The sequence below is a fragment of the Sparus aurata genome, chromosome 2, assembly GCF_900880675.1.
Source record: "Sparus aurata chromosome 2, fSpaAur1.1, whole genome shotgun sequence".
Taxonomy (NCBI): Eukaryota; Metazoa; Chordata; class Actinopteri; order Spariformes; family Sparidae; genus Sparus; species Sparus aurata.
The window spans coordinates 23,365,712-23,384,220 of NC_044188.1; the positions used below are offsets into that span (position 1 = coordinate 23,365,712).

At 41.6% G+C, this 18,509-nt stretch overlaps 4 protein-coding genes and 1 long non-coding RNA gene across 6 annotated transcripts; 3 read left to right on the forward strand and 2 right to left on the reverse strand.

Moving 5' to 3' along the window:
* Positions 1-2,289: 2,289 nt before the first annotated feature.
* rps25 (ribosomal protein S25) lies at positions 2,290-4,885 on the reverse strand. The gene is made up of 5 exons (XM_030402640.1): positions 4,775-4,885; positions 4,075-4,164; positions 3,765-3,948; positions 2,451-2,549; positions 2,290-2,359 (listed from the first exon to the last, which is right to left on the reverse strand). Exons 1-4 carry the CDS (start codon positions 4,775-4,777, stop codon positions 2,455-2,457), a joined length of 372 nt encoding a protein of 123 aa, XP_030258500.1. The 5' UTR covers positions 4,778-4,885; the 3' UTR covers positions 2,290-2,359; positions 2,451-2,454.
* A 99-nt stretch (positions 4,886-4,984) lies between these two features.
* Positions 4,985-7,755, forward strand: trappc4 (trafficking protein particle complex subunit 4). The gene is made up of 5 exons (XM_030402626.1): positions 4,985-5,282; positions 5,585-5,759; positions 6,824-6,927; positions 7,158-7,284; positions 7,448-7,755. The coding sequence occupies exons 1-5, from the start codon at positions 5,072-5,074 to the stop codon at positions 7,524-7,526; spliced, it is 696 nt and encodes a 231-aa protein (XP_030258486.1). The 5' UTR covers positions 4,985-5,071; the 3' UTR covers positions 7,527-7,755.
* A 51-nt stretch (positions 7,756-7,806) lies between these two features.
* slc37a4a (solute carrier family 37 member 4a) lies at positions 7,807-12,884 on the reverse strand. Its single transcript, XM_030402613.1, has 8 exons — positions 12,636-12,884; positions 12,106-12,338; positions 10,611-10,854; positions 10,094-10,252; positions 9,924-10,009; positions 9,425-9,538; positions 9,174-9,312; positions 7,807-8,507 (listed from the first exon to the last, which is right to left on the reverse strand). The coding sequence occupies exons 1-8, from the start codon at positions 12,781-12,783 to the stop codon at positions 8,341-8,343; spliced, it is 1,290 nt and encodes a 429-aa protein (XP_030258473.1). The 5' UTR covers positions 12,784-12,884; the 3' UTR covers positions 7,807-8,340.
* On the forward strand, positions 9,532-12,808 carry LOC115572503 (uncharacterized). Its single transcript, XR_003982091.1, has 3 exons — positions 9,532-9,670; positions 10,067-10,202; positions 12,030-12,808. It is a non-coding gene; the product is annotated as an uncharacterized LOC115572503 (long non-coding RNA).
* A 1,166-nt stretch (positions 12,885-14,050) lies between the features above and the next one.
* cfap45 (cilia and flagella associated protein 45) lies at positions 14,051-18,480 on the forward strand. 2 transcript variants are annotated; one of them, XM_030404329.1, is made up of 12 exons: positions 14,051-14,287; positions 14,974-15,084; positions 15,302-15,414; positions 15,679-15,817; positions 15,903-16,073; positions 16,189-16,367; positions 16,589-16,718; positions 16,843-16,989; positions 17,098-17,211; positions 17,395-17,588; positions 17,861-18,085; positions 18,173-18,480. In XM_030404329.1, exons 1-12 carry the CDS (start codon positions 14,285-14,287, stop codon positions 18,237-18,239), a joined length of 1,593 nt encoding a protein of 530 aa, XP_030260189.1. In that variant the 5' UTR covers positions 14,051-14,284; the 3' UTR covers positions 18,240-18,480. The 2 variants fall into 2 exon arrangements, with proteins under 2 accessions (XP_030260189.1, XP_030260197.1); XM_030404337.1 differs by having other exon boundaries at positions 14,060-14,287; positions 15,314-15,414.
* Positions 18,481-18,509: the final 29 nt, after the last annotated feature.

An 18,509-nucleotide genomic window follows, 5' to 3' on the forward strand; every position in this document is an offset into this window, starting at 1 on the left:
AGAAATCTTAATGCTAATTTGACATGACGTGCGACTACACTGCACGTGTATCTGCAAGTAACCAGCACACTACAGGTAATACATACACATTTCATTTATGGCTTATAAAATGAAGAAACAGATGCTTGAGTCCAATAAATCAAACACTACCAACGGGTTCATTCTTGTCAAACACGTCAGCACAGAAGCAACAAATCCAAGTGATTGTCATTTTCTAATTTTTTTTTTTGCCTGATGGAAAAACAGCAACAGATATTTCAATGTGCGAGTTTAAGTCACCTCTGAGTTATATCAGTGAGAAGTCACCTCCATTGAAAAACAGGCACTAAATGTCTTTGTGCTCTCACAGGCAGATGCTGGAGGAGCTGTCGGGTGGTGCATCTGTCAGCAGCGGGCATCCTGCAGTTTGTTTTTGGTGTTGCTGCTCGAGGTAGCACTGTGCAGTGACAAAGGGACATCTGACAGCATTCATCACAAGACTCCTGCCTCCGTCATGCCCTGAGCAAACATCTGACAGCGGAGACGGCTTCATTTCATGCTATTTCTTATCAATATCTCATAACCTTTCACTGCCTGCAGCTCCTGACAGACAAATGGAAGACATGAATGATTACTCTCTTGCACCATGTTACAAATGATCCATCTTAGACTGAAAACAAGATTGGTTGAGTCAGGATGTCCCTTTGAATATACTGGATAACATCACTAGGTACGACTTTCATCCCCAAGGATGCTGATAATTGACAAGTGTACGGACTAAATGAGGTGTGAAATCATCCTCCAGTACAGGCATCATGTCGGTGCAACACTCATCCAAAATGTTGTTTTCAAATGAATAATGCCTGGGATGCTTTCCATTTGTCTCCTTTATGTTGGAGCCCACACAACAGTAGATTAAGCCCATCAAATCTCAAATCCTACTAGTGCAGTTAGTTTTCAGTGTCCATGAGAAAGGGCATGGGTTCTCCCAAAAATAATAAAAAATAAAAGTCAAGGCACACTGCTTTGAAATACAAAAGCTACTATATCGTGGCAATGTCATTAAAAACAAGTCAAATGCACATCATTTAGCCACAACAATGAAGCCTTTTAAGCAATGTGCCTTTATTTTTAAAAGAATGCATTTCTTTTCTTTTGGACAGTGTTTTCTTCCACTCACATCTGGAGCACCTGCTTTGTGTTAGCACCTCTTCCCCTGGTTTTATGGCATGTTTTGCAGCTTCATTTTCAGTATGAGAATGTCTCGAACATTTTTGTACAGAGATGAAAGCTTGCCTATTGGGACGTGCATTTCCCTGCTGTTAACACACCCCAACTTTAAGGAACATTAGGCAGACAATGCATCACCAGATGGGGGACCAGCTACACCACTTCAAAAGACAGAAAATATAGATTTCGTCCACTTATATAGAACATAGATTTTCAGGTGGGAGAAAAAAAAAACAAAGGGTAACCCCAAGAAATTGATTCTGGGCAGTATGAGCATAACTGTGCCCAGAAAGACTGACTCAGAAGACAACTGAACAAAATATTGTGCTTCATGCTTTATTACTGCCTTCCCTATTTTTTTTTATATTACTCAGACAATTGCTGTGTCTCAATTCAGGGTCTGCATGCTTCAAAGGATCCGGCCTTTGATGGCGAGTCCTTCGGAGAGACCTTGTTAACAGTTGCTAAATGAGACGGTCTAGCCATTGGAGCATTTCCTGGTTGTATCACCAGATGTTTTACCCTTGCATCACGATTTCTGCCTCCCAGGCCCGCGAAAGTGACGATCTAGGCCACGCGATATTGCCATTTTCTTTCTTTTTCAGGTGCGCAAAGAATCTTGGGATATGTGAGGCCACAAAAGATAGTAGCAGTGCATCCTCCAAAGAGTGTTGCATTTGGAGGAGCCTTTCGAATTGGGACAGCCTTCACACAGCATTGTGACATAATTGGCCTTCAAATGCAGCCCCCGAATTGAGACACAGCAAATGTCTTTGCGCTGCACTCGCCCTCAGGTACAGTGCAGTCGTAGCTGTGTGCTGGCCGATTCACACCTCTTTGCTCAACACAGTGAGAAGCTGGTCTAGTGCAGCACTAGCCACTAGAATCACGGTTTTCAGAACACAGATGCTGCTGACACAATACATCTGACAGGCCCTTACCCTTAGGCCTGTTGTCTTATTTTTACAGTTTAGGGTCCAGAGTCATGTTGATGTCAATACAAATAAACTGACGAGGAAATAAACTCCATACATGCCAATAAAAGCCCAACTTAATTGTCCAGTAAATACACAGCAGAGATTTTGTCTTTTCAGTTTTTATTCACCTTTCATTACAAACAGCTCATCAAAAAGGAAACAAACAGGAGAACCTGCAAGACAGAAAAGGCAGCAGGTCAGTGGATGCAGCTAAACAAAGAACAATTTAGGACAAAAACAGGATAAATAGTAGTTTTGCTGTACCTGATTATGCCTTCTCTGCAGCTGCCTCCTCGTCTCCACCCTTGGTGTTACGTGTGTAGATGAGCTGTGCTCTGTGTTTGGACACGAGTTTGATCATGCCTGAAAGAGAAAACAGGACCATGTTCACATTTTCAATCACACTTTTACATGCAATAGGCTCACTTGTGTTAGCCTGTGCTGCAGTTCACTACACTAGATGTGTACACAGAGCATTCCAACTGTCATGAGTCTTTTTGTTTGTTACTGAAACAGAAGATTCCTCTGTGCTGTTTGGTTACTTTTAAGACAAGATAAACATTTATGGTTGTATGTTTCAGCTCTACAGTTAATGTAGGCATCATTGCATCTCATCGCTTAATTTGACCTAAACAGCATAAAAAAATAAAAACAATCCAGAAGCTAAAACCACACATTTTGGCAACAGTAATTACAAATAAATCACAACTGCCCTTTTTGTTTTTAGGACAAGTGGCAGGTTTCATATAAACACTGAAACAGGTTCCTTTTTAGGATCTTTAACTGTATGCGACAACTGCAAAACACTAGCGTTGACTGTTGTCCCACTTGCAGTCGTCAAGTAATAAGTACTTTATGAATATGAAATACTTTTTGAATATTTCAAAGACGAGTCTTATTATAAAGAAACGACAGTGACAATGTTGCAGCCATGTTTAGTGATGTCCTCACACTAAACATCAACCATGCAAAGCACAGTCATTTTGAAACAACCAATGGAGTTGGTACAAAAACACTTTGGCATCAATAAAGACTAATCATTTAGAAAGGTCGACAAGCAGTGCTGATGAATGTGGGGGTTGGGATTATTGTTGCTTCAAAATAAAGATATCAAAACACAGTACTGTGGCAGTTATGTGAAGGCAGAATGAGAAATTTCCACATATGCCCCTCATGCAAAGACATGTATTCTGGCAGATGAGAACAATTCATCTCCTTTGGCTATAATTGCACTATAACAACATTTGCTGGGCCAACAATCAAGCAAATCCTCATGGATCCCATGACACAACCTTGAGTGTAACCAGTGTATACTATCTTAAAAAAAAAAAGTGCTTAAAGTTATTTCATCTAATTAAAAATAGTATACAGAAGCTGTAACAATTCAACTGGCATCCAATTTCTACCTCAAACCGTTTCGATAACCAGAAACTGGGTAGAAGAGTGCAAACTGCTCTGCGTTAATATTCATTAATCTAGAGCATCTTCATACATGTTGAATCAATTTTTCATTTAGATGCAGGTTTTTCATCTGAGCCGGTGTGCACCATTTTGGTACTTGTGGACAGAAAAATTCACCTTTGGCGAGCAGCTCCTGGAGGGCGTTCCTGGCCAGAGAGCCACGGATCTTCAGCCTCTCTGACACAACAGCGGGTGTGATGAGCTTGTAGTTGGGAACTTCTTTGTACAGCTTGTCGTAGGTAGCCTTGTCGAAGAGCACCAGGTTGTTGAGCTTATCCCTCACTTTTCCCTTGGACCACTTCTGCTCAGATTTAAAGAGATATGTTTGTGATTAGGAAAACTCAACACTGGACCTCGTCAGAACCTACTCAGTGACGACCGTGACATGTGAAGGGACAAATCTGGGTGTCTATGTGGCACTGCGTACCTTCTTCTTGGCTTTGCCTCCAGATTTGTTGACTGGGTCCTTGTCCTTTTTGGACTTCCCAGTGTCCTTCTTCTTGTCTTGCTTGGGAGGCTGACAACATAGAAGAGCAGGTTATAAGCGGTCACCCCATCTCCAATCACTGTGGTTACATGTGGGACCTAAAACATGCTGTATTGTCGGTACATTCAAGATTACTAATGCTTTAATCTGCATTGAAGTCAATAATAGTTAAACAGCCGGCGATAGATGGTACACTGAGGTTAACTCGGTTGACCGGCATGGACTGGCCTTGTCTGTGTCGCTGGAGAGCTTTTCTCGCCCCACATTTTGCATTGCGGGTTATTCTCATTGTTACAATAAGGGGATATTTAGACAGAGATTCCAAAGTTAGCATAAAGTGTACAATTATAGATGAGGAAATCATTTATGTAAACTTATTTGTGACAACTGTGTTCGGCTGCTTTCCTGTAACCTCAGTGTAGCATGAAAGCATGGTGGAATTAGCAAGTGGCTAGCTAACTAGCCAGCTGCTAAATGAGTAAAATCTTATACAGTTTGCTTCATTCACGCGCTCTTATCACGGCGTATGAAAGCACATCTTTGTCGCAAAATAATCCGAGTAATTAGAGCTCGAGATTAATTACACAAACACGGTGCATTTTCAGTTTGTTTCGACAAAACGCGTTATAACTGTCCTCACCATGTTTCCTCGTCAAGATGTCGGAGCGAAAGGAAGTCCACCCGTGCTAGAGCCCCTTAGACAACCTGTATATGCGGAAATGGAAGAGGGGTTTATGGGAAACTGAGTTTTTTCCGTATTTATAGCTTTCATCGATTTTTTAAATAACTGTTGGCTCAACACAACATCACATTGCGGTACAGCCGTGCCATCGGTAGCTTTGAGATCAATACGAAGATATAAGTAATACAAAAAACAAAAACTAGCAAATCATTAGATTATTTCGACTTTTCCTGTCGCTTGACGCGGTCAGGTCACATGACACTTTTGTCAGCTGGGCAGGACGTCGCAAAGATGGTGATCTTCAGTGTGTATGTGGTGAACAAGGCTGGAGGTTTAATTTACCAATATGACAACTATGTCCCGAGGGCGGAGGCCGAGAAAACATTTAGCTATCCTTTAGATTTAGTGCTGAAGCATCACGACGAAAAGGTCATCGTGTCGTTTGGACAGCGGGACGGAATCAGAGGTAACGTCTAACAGCATATTGTTAGCTTACTTTGAGCTAACCTGGCTAGCTGGGAATATCAAGACCTAGCTAAACATACGAGTGGAAGTAAATGGGCTAATAAGTTGACCTATGATATGTGGAAAGTGCTTAATTCGATTTCACTTCATTGAATAGTCTCACAGGTTCCATGATCTGCACTCTCTCTTTCTGTGTACATGACAATTTTGCATTTAAAGTAGCCTAAATGCACCAGTGTGGGAATGCATGATCTCCCAAATTGTAACTTTGAACTGGGTTTTCCACTTGTTGTCATTCTCTAGTGGGCCATGCAGTGCTGTCCATCAATGGAGTTGATGTGATGGGCAAGAGCACAGCAGAAGGAAAGGACATCCTTGAATACTTAAAGGATCCTGCAAATTATCCAGTGTCGATTCGCTTTGGAAGGGCTCGTCTGAGCTCCAATGAGAAGCTGATGCTGGCATCCATGTTTCACTCGTAAGTCGCATCATGCGTCACAGCCGGGCTCTGAGTTTGGGCTAGTGGAGCAATCACAACACACAGTTTGGGCAGGTATTCAGTATTTAGTAAATACAGCATCGGGGATAACTTTAACTTGCAGTGGAGGTGAGCAAAAAAAAAAAGGAGAATCCCCTTTTACATCCTTATTTCTGGCTGTTAATAGTAATATTCTGATTGAGAGTGAAGGACACATCGATCCATTATCTTCTACTGATACCAATTCTGAAACACAATTTGGAACCGATTGAGATAATACCTTCACCTGGTAGGAATGTATATGAGATCTTCATGGTTATAAAACCATCTGAGAATATATCATTTTATCGTATTACTCAGGTATTATTATTACCAGTTACAATAGCTGTAACCTGAATTAAAACTAAAAGTTTTTCAGTGAAAAAAGAAGTTTACTATGATTTCACAAAGTGTTCCTTCCTGACAGATGTGAAACTTGATATAAATTTGAATTATTTCTTTCTTAATGTTGTTAATATGGTAGAATTCATTACCACAGATAAGAAAATGTACACGGTATGACAGCAGTCAATTTTCATACCATAGTCTACCGCAGTTCATATCTGTAAGTGGAGACGTTCATACACCAACATCCCTTTTTAGGCTTGTGCAGGTGTGAATCATAATGTTCTTGGAGATTTATGAAATTGCATCAGCGATGGGTAATCAGAGTCGATGTTATTTTCACCGTCCTCTGTGTGTCCGTGTGGTAGATGTAAAAGAAAAAGTCCTCACTCGTTTTGTTAAATGCCTCTGCATCTTTTCACAAAACAACTTCACCTGTGCTTGCCGTAAGAGGCATCCTGATACAATTTTTTTCCTTCCTGACACTGATTCTGATACCTCAACTTTGTGTAACAGCTGATAAGCTGATCCAGTACAGGTATATTATCTATACTGGTATCGATATCAGAACAACCCTACTTCCAATATGTATCAGACTTGCAATATTTAAAACCACCTGGCAGTATCAGTGGATCCCTATCTCAAGCTTTGAACTTCCTGTCTTTGTGTTTTTCCCCCAGATTGTTTGCTATAGGTTCACAGCTGTCCCCTGAAGTTGGCAGTTCAGGGATTGAGATGCTAGAAACGGACGTCTTCAAGCTCCACTGCTTCCAGACTCTGACAGGTCAGTGGTATGAGTGAGTGCTTCTGTAGATGAAATGAAGACAGAAGCAATAATTTTGTTGTCAATCATAAATCATTGTCAGAAAAACGCAGATTATAATATTCATTTCCATTCAGAAACATCCTTATTAAATGCCCCCTATGCATGCATCATTTACTTTTTGTAGTTTTGACAATAGCAATTTTAAACTGACGCCTTTCTCAGTTGTTGTTCCATCTCTGTTCTTTCAGGAATTAAGTTCATCGTACTGGCGGACCCTCGTCAATCTGGTATCGATGCTCTACTAAGGAAGATTTATGAGATCTATTCAGATTTTGCCCTCAAGAACCCGTTCTATTCTCTGGAAATGCCAATCAGGTAATAGAGAGAATCAGGATGATGTTGCCTTCCACTGTCTTCTGTTTTTATGTGTCATAAAATTAGTATTTGGCACGTGTTACATTTTCTACTATGTATAACATTTCTAATGTCTAACAAACACACATCTAATCGCTTGTGTCCTGATTCTTCTGATTTTCAGGTGTGAACTCTTTGATCAGAATCTGAAAGGTGCTCTGGAGATCGCAGAGAAAGCTGGAAACTTTGGAGCTGGCTCTTGAGCCAGAGGACGAGATGAAACATACTATAATATCTTTCACAACAGGTTCACTGACTTTATATGACTGTGGTTCAACTTCAGTTGGTTTCTTTTGCCCAGTTGGTATCAAACCGGCAGTTAACACATTGTAAATACGTCATGTTTTGTAAATACTTGAAGATTAAATGACATACGGTATGTAAACGTTTCATGTTGGTTTTTGGCTGCATTTCTATTGAATAAATGAGGGACCTAACAGTAGTCCACTGGGTGCTGAACATAAACTATGAAAGTGAAAAACATTAACAACAAAGTATCGTTTATTGAAGTCTTTGATAGTTCTCATAATGGAAACCACACACTTTCTACAAAAAAGCATCCTGTCACTGTTGTAATTCCATTAATTAAATATTACAAAGTTGTTTTGTTTAAGCACATATTGTTCAATATATCAATCTTCCAGACAGGTTTGAGTTTTCTCTTCTCATTGAAATATTTCAGCGGCTTTTAAAGAGAAAACCTCCCTCCCGTTCTGTTTTTGACACATTTCTTTGTATAACTCACAAAATGCAGCCATTCACATTCCCTTATTGAGTTATAGATGTAATGTTTACAGACTGTAAGTAATGTTTGTAAAAAAGCACCTTGAACCTTTTCAAACTGGTTATTGAAGAGTGAGTACTGCACTCTTCAGAGCTTCCATTTATTTGTATGTCCTATAAGACCCATGGAGAAAAAAACTGTAGTACAAAAAAAAAAAAAAAGATAATCAAGTATGAAAAATATGAAAACACAATGATGGCTCAAAGTATCTTGCTTTGATGAGCTGTAATGTTTTAGTCTGCCTTCTTGGACACGTGACCCATCTTTGTTCGGATGTTGCGCAGCAGGATGAACACAATAGTGGTCACGCCACAGGTGACCTCTGCTACCCAGAAGGCCATCTCCCAGCCGTAGTGCTTGGCAATGGTGCTGAAGGGTAGTCCAGACAGGAAGCCACCAACTGAGGAGAATGTAAATAGATTAAATTCAAGGCGAGGGAATATGAAAAGTAGTTAAAGGGGCACTGTACAGTTCTGGAGAAGAGATTCAAACTCAAATGTTTAATACCTACAATATTAATGAGGTAACAATACAAAGGGATTTTAAATGCTTTCCATAACTGAACAAACAAGCTGTTGTCAGAGGAAATTGAGGTTCCCAGAAGCTAGAAAGGTGGCAGGGTCTAAAATAGTAATTCTAAAGTAGAACAGTATGAAGTTGTGTTGTCCATGAATTAGTTTGTTTAGTCTGTTTAGCCAAAAAAAAAACCCCAAAAAAACAGTCCATGAAGATCTCTCTCTTCTGATAAAGAACTACAGAATCTTACAGTTTAGACTCTAAACCAAGTTAAGTATCATTAAGAAACTACTGATATGAAATGGTATTCTTTAATTAGTATAAAGACATTCACTAGCTAGAATCAGTTTGAATGTATACATATGTATACAAAAATCATTAGTTACGCTCTGTGTGTTGCAGGCATCAAGTTCACCAGTGTATATTTACAAAAACAAAGTTTATCAGCTGTATTCTGTTTTTATTTACACAGTGACTTAACTTTAAACATTTCTTTGGATGTAGTTAATGCACAATGTGGTGTCTCTGAAATGAAAACCGATCAACTCACCATTGGCCATCAGGGCAGCAATGGCATGTGATGTCCCGCAGTAGTTGGATGGGGCGCTCTCATTGGCTATAACTCCGAACAGCGCTATTGGTCCGTAAGAGGAGAAGCCAAAAGCAGCACCCAGGCTGAGTATCCACACCTGAATGTACAAACGAGACAAACATACATGAGGAGTGCTGACACCTGGTGCGCTGCATTAAAGAATCATCATTTATTTTTGTGCGCTGGGACGCCGGTGTCGGAGCAGATACCTGCGAGCTGTCGGCAGTGACAGTGACTCTGAACAGCCACATGGACGCATACATTCCGGCCATCATGCAGATCGCGCAGAAATGGCGAGGATTGCCATAGACTCTCATGCCTTGCTGTACAGATTAAGAATATGTTTAAAGAGAAGCTGGTTTTCCACAATACCACTGACAGTCATTCAATGCATGCCACTTCACGCTCACATCGCTACATGGGACATTTTCTTGTCTACATGTCAACAAAACCAGGTACTGTAAACAAAATCATGATCTTTTCCTGATGCCAACCTAGTTTATTCAGTGCCTAAACTCCACATTCAGCTTTGTGCAAATTTGCCGAAAGAATACACCTGGATATGTGCACCAGTCTTTAAACTGCAAAAAAAAAGAGCAACTGATTGTCAAAAATAAACAGATGTATGCTCATGCAAGGTGATCATATCATACTGTATGTATCCAAAGTATTTTAAGTCATAGAGATAAATGCTTTGTGCACACTCACTTTGGCCACAGCTCTGTCAGAGAGGAAACCTGCTGCGAGACTACCCAACAAGCCTCCAACTTCCAGGGCACTCATGTATGAGCTACCTATGAAGGAGAATATATTGACTCACCAGGAATAACAAAAAAAATGTTTCTCAACAGAAAGTGGAGGCATCTTTTCTTCCATACCAACAAGAGTAGACTGGCCCTTGTCCTGAATGAGGAACAGCTGGCCCCAGTCGGTGCAGACCGTCTTCACACCGAACACCACCATGTAGGACCCCGACAGCAGCCACAGGTAGGGTGACAGCAGGAACTCGGACAGGGTGCTCTCATCGCTGGAGGATCCTGAACAGGAAATAGCATAAATTGCCAATCATGTGTTTTTGTGTGCATTTCAAACATCACGCAAAGACATGGCCCAGGTCGCTTCTAATCAGATGACTGCATACACCATCTCACTCATGTACATACAACTTTCTTTCTTTGCCTGTGTGTGAGCTAGACATGGCTCACGCACAGGCATGTGAGGGGCACACTGGGTACAGAGTCCACTGACCTTTAGTCGTAACCCACTGGCACACACTATGAAAACACACACAATACAGTACACATCTGGATAATGCACATAACCGTGTTTCGCCTGCGTAAAGTGATGGACAGAAAGCCTTTTAATCAAACTGAAGAATTGCTCTAAAAGTCTCACCTCCTTTGCTCTTCTTGGCTGCTGCCTCTATATTGGGCAATCCCACGTCCTTCGGCTCATTCTTGATGAGCAGCAGACAGACAGCGGAGAACGCCACGCAGCTCACTCCTGATACTGACAGTATCGTCCTCCAACTGTAAGTCTGGGCCAGCACCGTGGCAATAATGGGGCCCGAGCTGCCAGCCAGATTCATGCTGCAGGAGAGAATCGCCCACCACGTCCCGAACTGGGAGGGCTCGAACCACTGACAGCAGAGAAACAGAAATAATGACAAGAAATCACGACAGAGCTGACAGGAACGGTCGTTATCTTGTCTCTGATATATACAGGAGGCATGAAATCATTGAACCAGTGCAGTGGTCTGAACTGACAGCAGGTAATAAGTGAGTGACAGCCCTTCGACAGTCGCTGTACTGCACGATCATGAGCAAATCAAACGCTCATACTGTCCGTACGTTGCAACACTGGTTTCATCTCTTAGGCTTTCACACTTTGCGAGCAAACAAATGGTAAAGATATCATTGTCTACGTCGGCGTCTTGCTTTGAGCAGCCAGGCCCAACATGAACACCCATTTTTTCCGCCAAATCCAATCAGGATTAAGCAACATTTAAATTAAACTGAGTTGACACACTTTTTGAATTGTTTTCTTATGCTAAACTGATCAAACCACACACAGTTGCCTTGAATTCAATCAAGCCTAATCCAGTATCAAAGTTGATAGCCCTGTGTCACTCTCCATTTTACCAATAAACCATTAAGGGGGTCTATTCTGGGCCGACACCCATCCTCCATCCAAGTTTCGTGAAAATCTGTTTGGTAGTTTTTGTGTAATCCTGCTGACAACCCAACCAACCAAATAATGGACACAGGGGAAAACACAATGTCCTTAGCTGAGGTAATAAAGGAGCAAGGACATCTAATATTAAAAAAATCTAAGCTCTGATGATGGCTCATTTTGTCAACATCTGAACATTTAATCTTTCTGCAGTGTTGCCGTTCAGTCCTTTGGTTGGTTTGTAATTTTCTTTTACATTTTTGTTAATTTCTTAATGCATGGGTCTTGATGAGAAAATAATGTGTTGGCTGGTATCTCTGAGTGGATACAAAGGGGGAATGTTGGGCCTTAGCAGAGATGTAGAGTGCCATACTAGTTTTATAATTTAGTAGATAGGTTTCAATAGTTTGCATTTGCACGTTTTCTGTTTGATCTAAACCTCTGAAAGTTAACAAAACAAAACAAAAAAATGAAATCTTTCTTTGAATCCTAGGAAATGTGAGCACTTGTGACAGAGCTATGTGAAGTATTTAGAACAATTTTATTTGCGCTCATTGACAGGTTTATATTTTAACTCCTTATTTTTTGTTATATTATTCCAGTTAATCATATTATACTGCCTGTTTTGTCCTTATAACACAGGAGAGAAAGAGAGGCATAAACATCTCAGATATCATCATATGGCAGAATTGTCTGTACTGGCTTGTGGCTCGGATACCTTGCGCAGCACCCTGCCGCAGGGAGGCCAGCCGAGGCCCTGGCCAAGACCGTTGATGAACCAGAGGGCAGAGAAGACAGCCACAGTGGAGGACCAGGAGAAGACCACGTTGATGGCTCCTACCGTGCACAGGCCAATGGAGAAGAGCCAGCGGGCGCTGATCTGGTCCGACAGCACGCCACTGATGAACTTACTGATAGCGTAGGCCAAAGACTGACTGCTGGTGATCATGCCTGAACAAAAGCAGGGCAAATCTAATACATCATGATAGATATCTGCCTGTAATCTACAGTCCATGAAGAAACTGTTAAATATAGTATAAATCAATGTAACAGCATGTATAGAACTTTGTCAGTTGTGTTTATGAAGAAGTTGAAAAAAAAGTAAAAGTTATGACCTTTGGAAAATTACATAAACTTTGATCAAAAGTATAACCAATGTGCTGTAACAGCATTAACTGTGATTTACATGTCGTCATAATGTAGAACTTGCACAACATGACAATCAAGCATCAGGTCAGTGTCTCATACCCAGGTCATCCTTATCCAGCTTGATTTCTTCCATTAGAGAGGGCATCACAAAGGAGAAAGTCTTTCTGTTAAAGTAGTACAGTGTGTAGCCGACAAACATGGCCAGAAAAATAGTGCTTCTGTAGTATCCATAACCTGCTGTAGCCATGGCTGCAGATGTAGTCCTATAAAAATGCCAAAAACTTAAAAAACAGAGGAGAAATCCAGAGGAGGGAGCAAGCTCCTGCTGCTTGATGGACTTCTGTTGCCTGTGACAGTGAACTTTGCTTCAGGATCCACTGTACACAAGCAGCTGCTTACACGTGGAGTAGGTGTTTGCAGTCACTAGAGAAGGTTAATGGTCAACTTCTCTACCCCGAAGCTGATTTAATCTGTGGTGTTACCACTTGCTGCAGGGCTGGGAAAGGGATTTCATCAACCAGTTTGTGACATCAAAGCTGTCCATGATGTTGTCTTCTTTAGGCACCTATTTATATATATATAAAAAAAGGCTCCTACTTGAGCGATGATGACCTTGGCTGTTCTTTTCATCTGTTGCTGTTTGTCCAACTGAGAATGTTATTGGAGGTGTCCGCAGATTGATGTGGTTAATGGTTTACTGCAAAGTCCAATAGTCACCGCAGAGCAGGGGGAGGCTCCTCTTCGAGTGGGTGTGTGTGAACTGTAGTGAACAGCAACACATCTAGCAGACAGGTACAGAATGTGTACCGAGTTGCAGAAGATAGATTACACAGTCATTGTGGGTTGTGACCAAGATCTGAATAATGCATGAAAAATAATTCTAAGCATGAAAGTCATTTATCTCAGTTAATACAAGTGAGGCTGAAACAGAAGTTAGGTCAAATTAAGCTTCAGTAAGTTTAGTAGAAGCAAACCACTCTGATACCTCTGTATGTCCAACTCTTCTTGTATGTGTCCACCTCACAGCTGTTTTTACGAAAAATAATGTTTTCATTGTTGAGCGACTCATGTCAAGGAAGCAGAGAAGAGGAGGGATATGTGAAGCTTATGTAGATCACGTGGATTCATTTCCGGGCGCAGCCCAACCAGGAAGTGAACACAACGCCGTGCTTTAGCGACTTATTACACATCATTGTGACAGGCCGTAGTAAAGAAGCAAAGCAGTTCTTGAAATTCAGTGTTGTAAAACAAATGAGTTTTGCTTGATGCACTGAATAGCTACACGAAGCTAATAAAGCATTTTTCTTTTACATTACATCACACAATGAGGGATTCTATCGCTATCCCATTTATTTGTTGTTGTTGTTTTTCACATAAAACCCCACCCAAACCTATAATGCTACATGTCTGTCTCCAACACTTCGACGTTGTCATTACTTGCTAGGTGACGACAACATTTCCACAAGAGCCAGAACAGGACGTTACGTCAACGAGCCCCGCCTCCATTTAGCTCGCGTGTGCGTCCCCATGGCAACCGACAACATATATTTCCAAATGCTCAACAGATAAATGCGCAGCTGTCAATTTTATGAGTCGCTAACTACACTTATAACTAAACATTTAACTCTAGCTCGTATTATCAGTCAAGGAAACTGATTGCAAACAAGCAGGAGCCGAGAACGAACGTAGACTAGCTAACGCTGCGTTAATTACTTCTTCGTCGCTGTGGACACCGCTAACCAAAGACCATGGTAAGTTTAACGTCAATATAAGAAGCATTGCCACGTTTCATAATAATGCCTCCTAATTCATAGTTGACAAAGGCATTTCAATTTAGCCTCACCAGATCGTTGTCTTTAGGAGAGAGTGATTATTTATTCACACACACGCACAGGGAGGTAATGTAAAACTCCAAAGGGGCCCAGGCAGAAGGGAAGAGATCATCAGCTGCTCCCATGAAATACTGTTAGGCATCTTTTTTAAACATAAAAAAAATAAATAATTATAATAATAATAATCTCCAATTCAAAACTTTATTTCAATGTCAATGTATTTACTTTACTTTTCCATTCATGTGTATGTTTAAAACATACTCAATGTTTGTGCCAGTGTGTGGGTAAGAGTATTTCAGTAGTCTCATCTCAACTAGAGTCAGGAGAAAGCATCTGTAAATGTACGTTTTCAAGTCGTGTATCTAAATCTGAATAAGTAAAGACACGTGTGAAAAGGAAATGTAAAATGTATATCAATTAACTGAACTCTTCCTATAAATAGCTGTCAAACCTATTTCTTTGAATACTGAAATATCTGTCAATAAATAAACTACTAAATAAAAGTACCTAACTAAATGAATGAGCATAGTATTAATCATGTGGCAGTTAAGACATAATGGATGAAAATTATGGTCTGCCTCGTCTAATTCTGGCCCTGCTAATAGAGTAGTGGATCCAGCTCCAGGACTTCAAGAAGCCGCTCTCATACCCACCGGTACCGCAAACGGGCCCCCATCTCTGAGGTGGACGAAAGCCTGTTTGGGAGCCCAAAATCAGTAAGTAAATGTGGTACATATATTATAGTACAACTGCTACCAGGAGTGTTTTAAAATTTGTAAGGTGTCATTAATATCCATTAGTTTACAGCATCACATCGATGGCATGATAGTACTAAAGTGTATCTAGTTTTAAACACCTGTCACAGAGCGTAATGTACTGCAACTGAGATCACAAGTTGCGGGTGGGTTTGTATTGCTAACCGACTCTGTCCAGGTGTCAACACAGTTGGATAAACGTGGAAACTCAGCTTCCAAAGCCAAGAATGAGTCCCAGAAGAAACAAGACACTATTCAAATTATTACAAAGGACCTCATTCGCAATCTCAGGTAGGCTAGCACTCACTGATAAACCATAAAGATAGTCTGTGTGTCTGAAAAGGGTATTGCACATTTTAATAAATGGTCATTTTAAAATTGTAAATTAAATTTCAAACTGATGTTAAGAGAAACGGGTGCTATGCTAATGTACAAACTTTAACCCGTATAATCCATACCTATAGTATATCATAAAAATAAAACATTAATGTGCTTATAATTCGGATTCTTAGTGCAGTACTGAAACCCATAACAAATGACATGTTATTACGCCAGGATCCCATGCAAGGATCCCTCAAAAGAGTCCCTCATTCTACCTCCAGCTGAGTTTGAGCGGATCACCGCTCTATCCAGAGTTCTTACCAAGGAGGAGAAGGAGGCCAGGGCTCATCAGAGGAAGAAAGAGGAGGAAATGGTAGGAAACATGAAAAACTCTGATCAAAATTGTCAACAACAACAAACCTTTCACCTTTTTTTTTTTCAATATACACCTCATCCAGGAAGCTGTAGAGGAAGCGAAGCGTCGAATCTTTAATGCGGACTTGTTGCGTAAGGAGAACAAGGTTCTAACTCAGCTGGAGATAGAGGCCCGGGACAGTGAGCAGCGCTTGCTGGAGCAGGCCAACGCGTTACGGATGGAGCAGGAAGAGGAGGTCAAACTGCTCAACAGTGTAGGAAACAGCAGCGGAAAATTACAGTGAACCTGTCAATCATTGGCTACTTTCTTTTAATGGATGTCATTAATATATCAGTACTACTGTATGTGTGTGTGTGTGCTCTCCACAGATGATTATGGGTGCTCAGTGTCAAGCCACACGTGATGTTCAGATTCAGGAGAAGAGACAGATCCAGGCGGAGTTGTTAGAGGAGGAGAAGCGTCTGGATGTCATGATGGAGGTGGAACGGCGCAAGGCCTTGGAGACTGAGGAGGAGATTGACGAGCTGCGCAAAAACCAGATGATCCGGTGAAGAGAGCTCTACAATACACACAATATCTTTTATGGATTGATTTGATCAGATGAATATTGTCACACTGTGCGAACCTGCTGGCATCTTTGTGTGGGGCGGGGCGGGGCGGGGGGGGGGGGGGGGGGGTCGCTTGCTTTTAACCACCTGCATCCTTCTGATAAGATCCCATGCTTCCAGTTTAACAGTCATTGTGTGTTGTGCCTGTGTTATATCACAGAGGAAAGCAGCAAATTTACGACCAGATCCAGAATAGACTGGAAGCAAAAATATTGGACGATGAACTAAAGGAGTGCGAGAGGAAGCAGATACGAGAGAATCAGGAGAAAATGAACCTGGAGGACCTCAAGGTGCAGAGACAACATGCACAAGCACGAAAAACAACAGCATTGACAGAGTCGCATACATGCTTAGGGTGACGTGCAACACACACACAGGTGTTTGTTTCCCCTCTGACTGGTTGTCGTCTACCAGGCCCTGGAGAAGAAGAGGGAGGAGCAGCAGCAACTGCAGGAGGAGGTCATGCGTATAAATGCTGAGACCATGCGGGCCAAGGAGCAGAGGAAGGAGGAGGAGAAGCTGGCTGACATGAGAGATATGGAATACATCAAAAACAAACTGGTCAGTTAATAAACAAGCAAATAATCGACGCAAGTCCTCGGACAATCACTAACCCACACTCCCATACAGTTCAGTTAAATAACATTCAGTGTTTCCTGACCTCTGCAGGAGAGGGAAGCAGAGTATGAAGCAGAGCAGAGACGAATCAAGAAGGAGAAGGAGCTTGAGATTGCAAGGCTAAGGGCTCGGCAGGAAAAAGCAAAAGACTACGAAGCAGAGCAGGTCAGGAATAAAACCACCGGGTGACCACCACCACCTAGGTGGCACATGCTGAATATTAGTCTCGTTAAAGATTAAAATACTCTAATCACATTCCTAAAGGCACTCACCTTCCACACAGAGTCTTGGGGACTGAAGCATTCAGTGTGTCCCAATGTTGTGTTTGTGTGTATGTGCATTTGAAAGGATGAGCTCCGTGCTAGAAGGGACCAGGATAGACTGCACAGAGAATGGAGGAGAAAAGAGAAAGAGTTGGCTGAAAAGAAAGCACAGGAGGAAGCAATGCTGCGGGAGGCTCGCTTGGAGCAGGTTCACTGCAAAGAGCACTTCCTGTCGATCGAGGCTGGCCGGGAGAAGGCGGAGTTTGAGAGGGTGCTGAAGTAAGAAATTTGATAAAACACTTTTTCTTAACCGATTCTTACATCGTCAAATCCCATTTCCCTAAGGGTTACAGTAAAAGTGGAATACCACTAAAAGGTACCATTTTCCAAAACAACAGAAGTAGCTCAGGATTTGTTTTGGGTGAACCTGTCCTTTAAAAGCCTACAGCGGGATGATTCAATCAGTTGAGTAGAAAATAGACCTAGCATTCATTTGTTACCATTTTTATTAATATTGGTTTTCCCTCCCCCACCTACTTTCCTTCACTCAGGGTGCAACAGGAGGCGATCATCAAGCAGAAGGAGGAGGAGGAGAAGCAGCGTCAGAAAGCTAGACGTCGCGCAGAGGCCATCCGACAGCAGGTGAAGGAACGTGAGCTCTCGGCCATAGCAAAGCGCAGACAGATCTTCCAGGAGGCTGATCGGCTGATTGAGGAAGCCCAGCAGAGACGTGCGCGCCTCAATGAGATCAAAGAGAAGAAGCTGAGAGAGCTCAAGTAAGTACAGCCGGGTTCATGACATGATTCATTTTTCGCACAAGCTCTTTTGTGAGTGTGACTGACGTGTGTTTGTAAAATGTGCAGGGCTACAGGGCTCTCTGAAAAATACTGCAGTGAAGTGGAAAAGAAGGCCCGGGCCTACGTACTCTGATTCACACACAACTGGATCCAAAATGGTGTGAAGCCACCCCATTTTACAGAACCTACTCTAACGAGGAGAAACACATTTCAAGTATTATGTAATATTATATGATTCTACAGCACACTCAGTTGTTTTATGAGCTTTTGATTACTCGTATGTACGTGTTTTGGTAGCTTATGGTATTTCAGAATGGCCCTTTGAGTGAAAGCATGTTGCAAACACAAAACAACAAAATAAAGTGACTTTTTGAGACATGACTACTTCCTCGCAGACACACTG

What these genes read in the sequence shown, in the direction of transcription:
- rps25 (XM_030402640.1), bottom strand. An exon ending in GAGGCAAAGCCAAGAAGAAG is followed by an intron (nt 3,949 to 4,074) that starts GTACGCAGTGCC and finishes AAATCTGAGCAG; the next exon opens with AAGTGGTCCAAGGGAAAAGT. An exon ending in CCAGGAGCTGCTCGCCAAAG is followed by an intron (nt 2,550 to 3,764) that starts GTGAATTTTTCT and finishes TTTCTCTTTCAG; the next exon opens with GCATGATCAAACTCGTGTCC.
- trappc4 (XM_030402626.1), top strand. Translation starts at nt 5,072, where the DNA reads ATGACACTTTTGTCAGCTGGGCAGGACGTCGCAAAGATGGTGATCTTC. An exon ending in CTGCTTCCAGACTCTGACAG is followed by an intron (nt 6,928 to 7,157) that starts GTCAGTGGTATG and finishes CTGTTCTTTCAG; the next exon opens with GAATTAAGTTCATCGTACTG. An exon ending in TCTCTGGAAATGCCAATCAG is followed by an intron (nt 7,285 to 7,447) that starts GTAATAGAGAGA and finishes TCTGATTTTCAG; the next exon opens with GTGTGAACTCTTTGATCAGA.
- slc37a4a (XM_030402613.1), bottom strand. Translation starts at nt 12,783, where the DNA reads ATGGCTACAGCAGGTTATGGATACTACAGAAGCACTATTTTTCTGGCC. An exon ending in AGCCAAGAAGAGCAAAGGAG is followed by an intron (nt 10,253 to 10,610) that starts GTGAGACTTTTA and finishes TTTCCTGTTCAG; the next exon opens with GATCCTCCAGCGATGAGAGC. An exon ending in TCACTGCCGACAGCTCGCAG is followed by an intron (nt 9,313 to 9,424) that starts GTATCTGCTCCG and finishes TTGTACATTCAG; the next exon opens with GTGTGGATACTCAGCCTGGG.
- cfap45 (XM_030404329.1), top strand. An exon ending in GACCTCATTCGCAATCTCAG is followed by an intron (nt 15,415 to 15,678) that starts GTAGGCTAGCAC and finishes TTATTACGCCAG; the next exon opens with GATCCCATGCAAGGATCCCT. An exon ending in AATACATCAAAAACAAACTG is followed by an intron (nt 16,990 to 17,097) that starts GTCAGTTAATAA and finishes TGACCTCTGCAG; the next exon opens with GAGAGGGAAGCAGAGTATGA.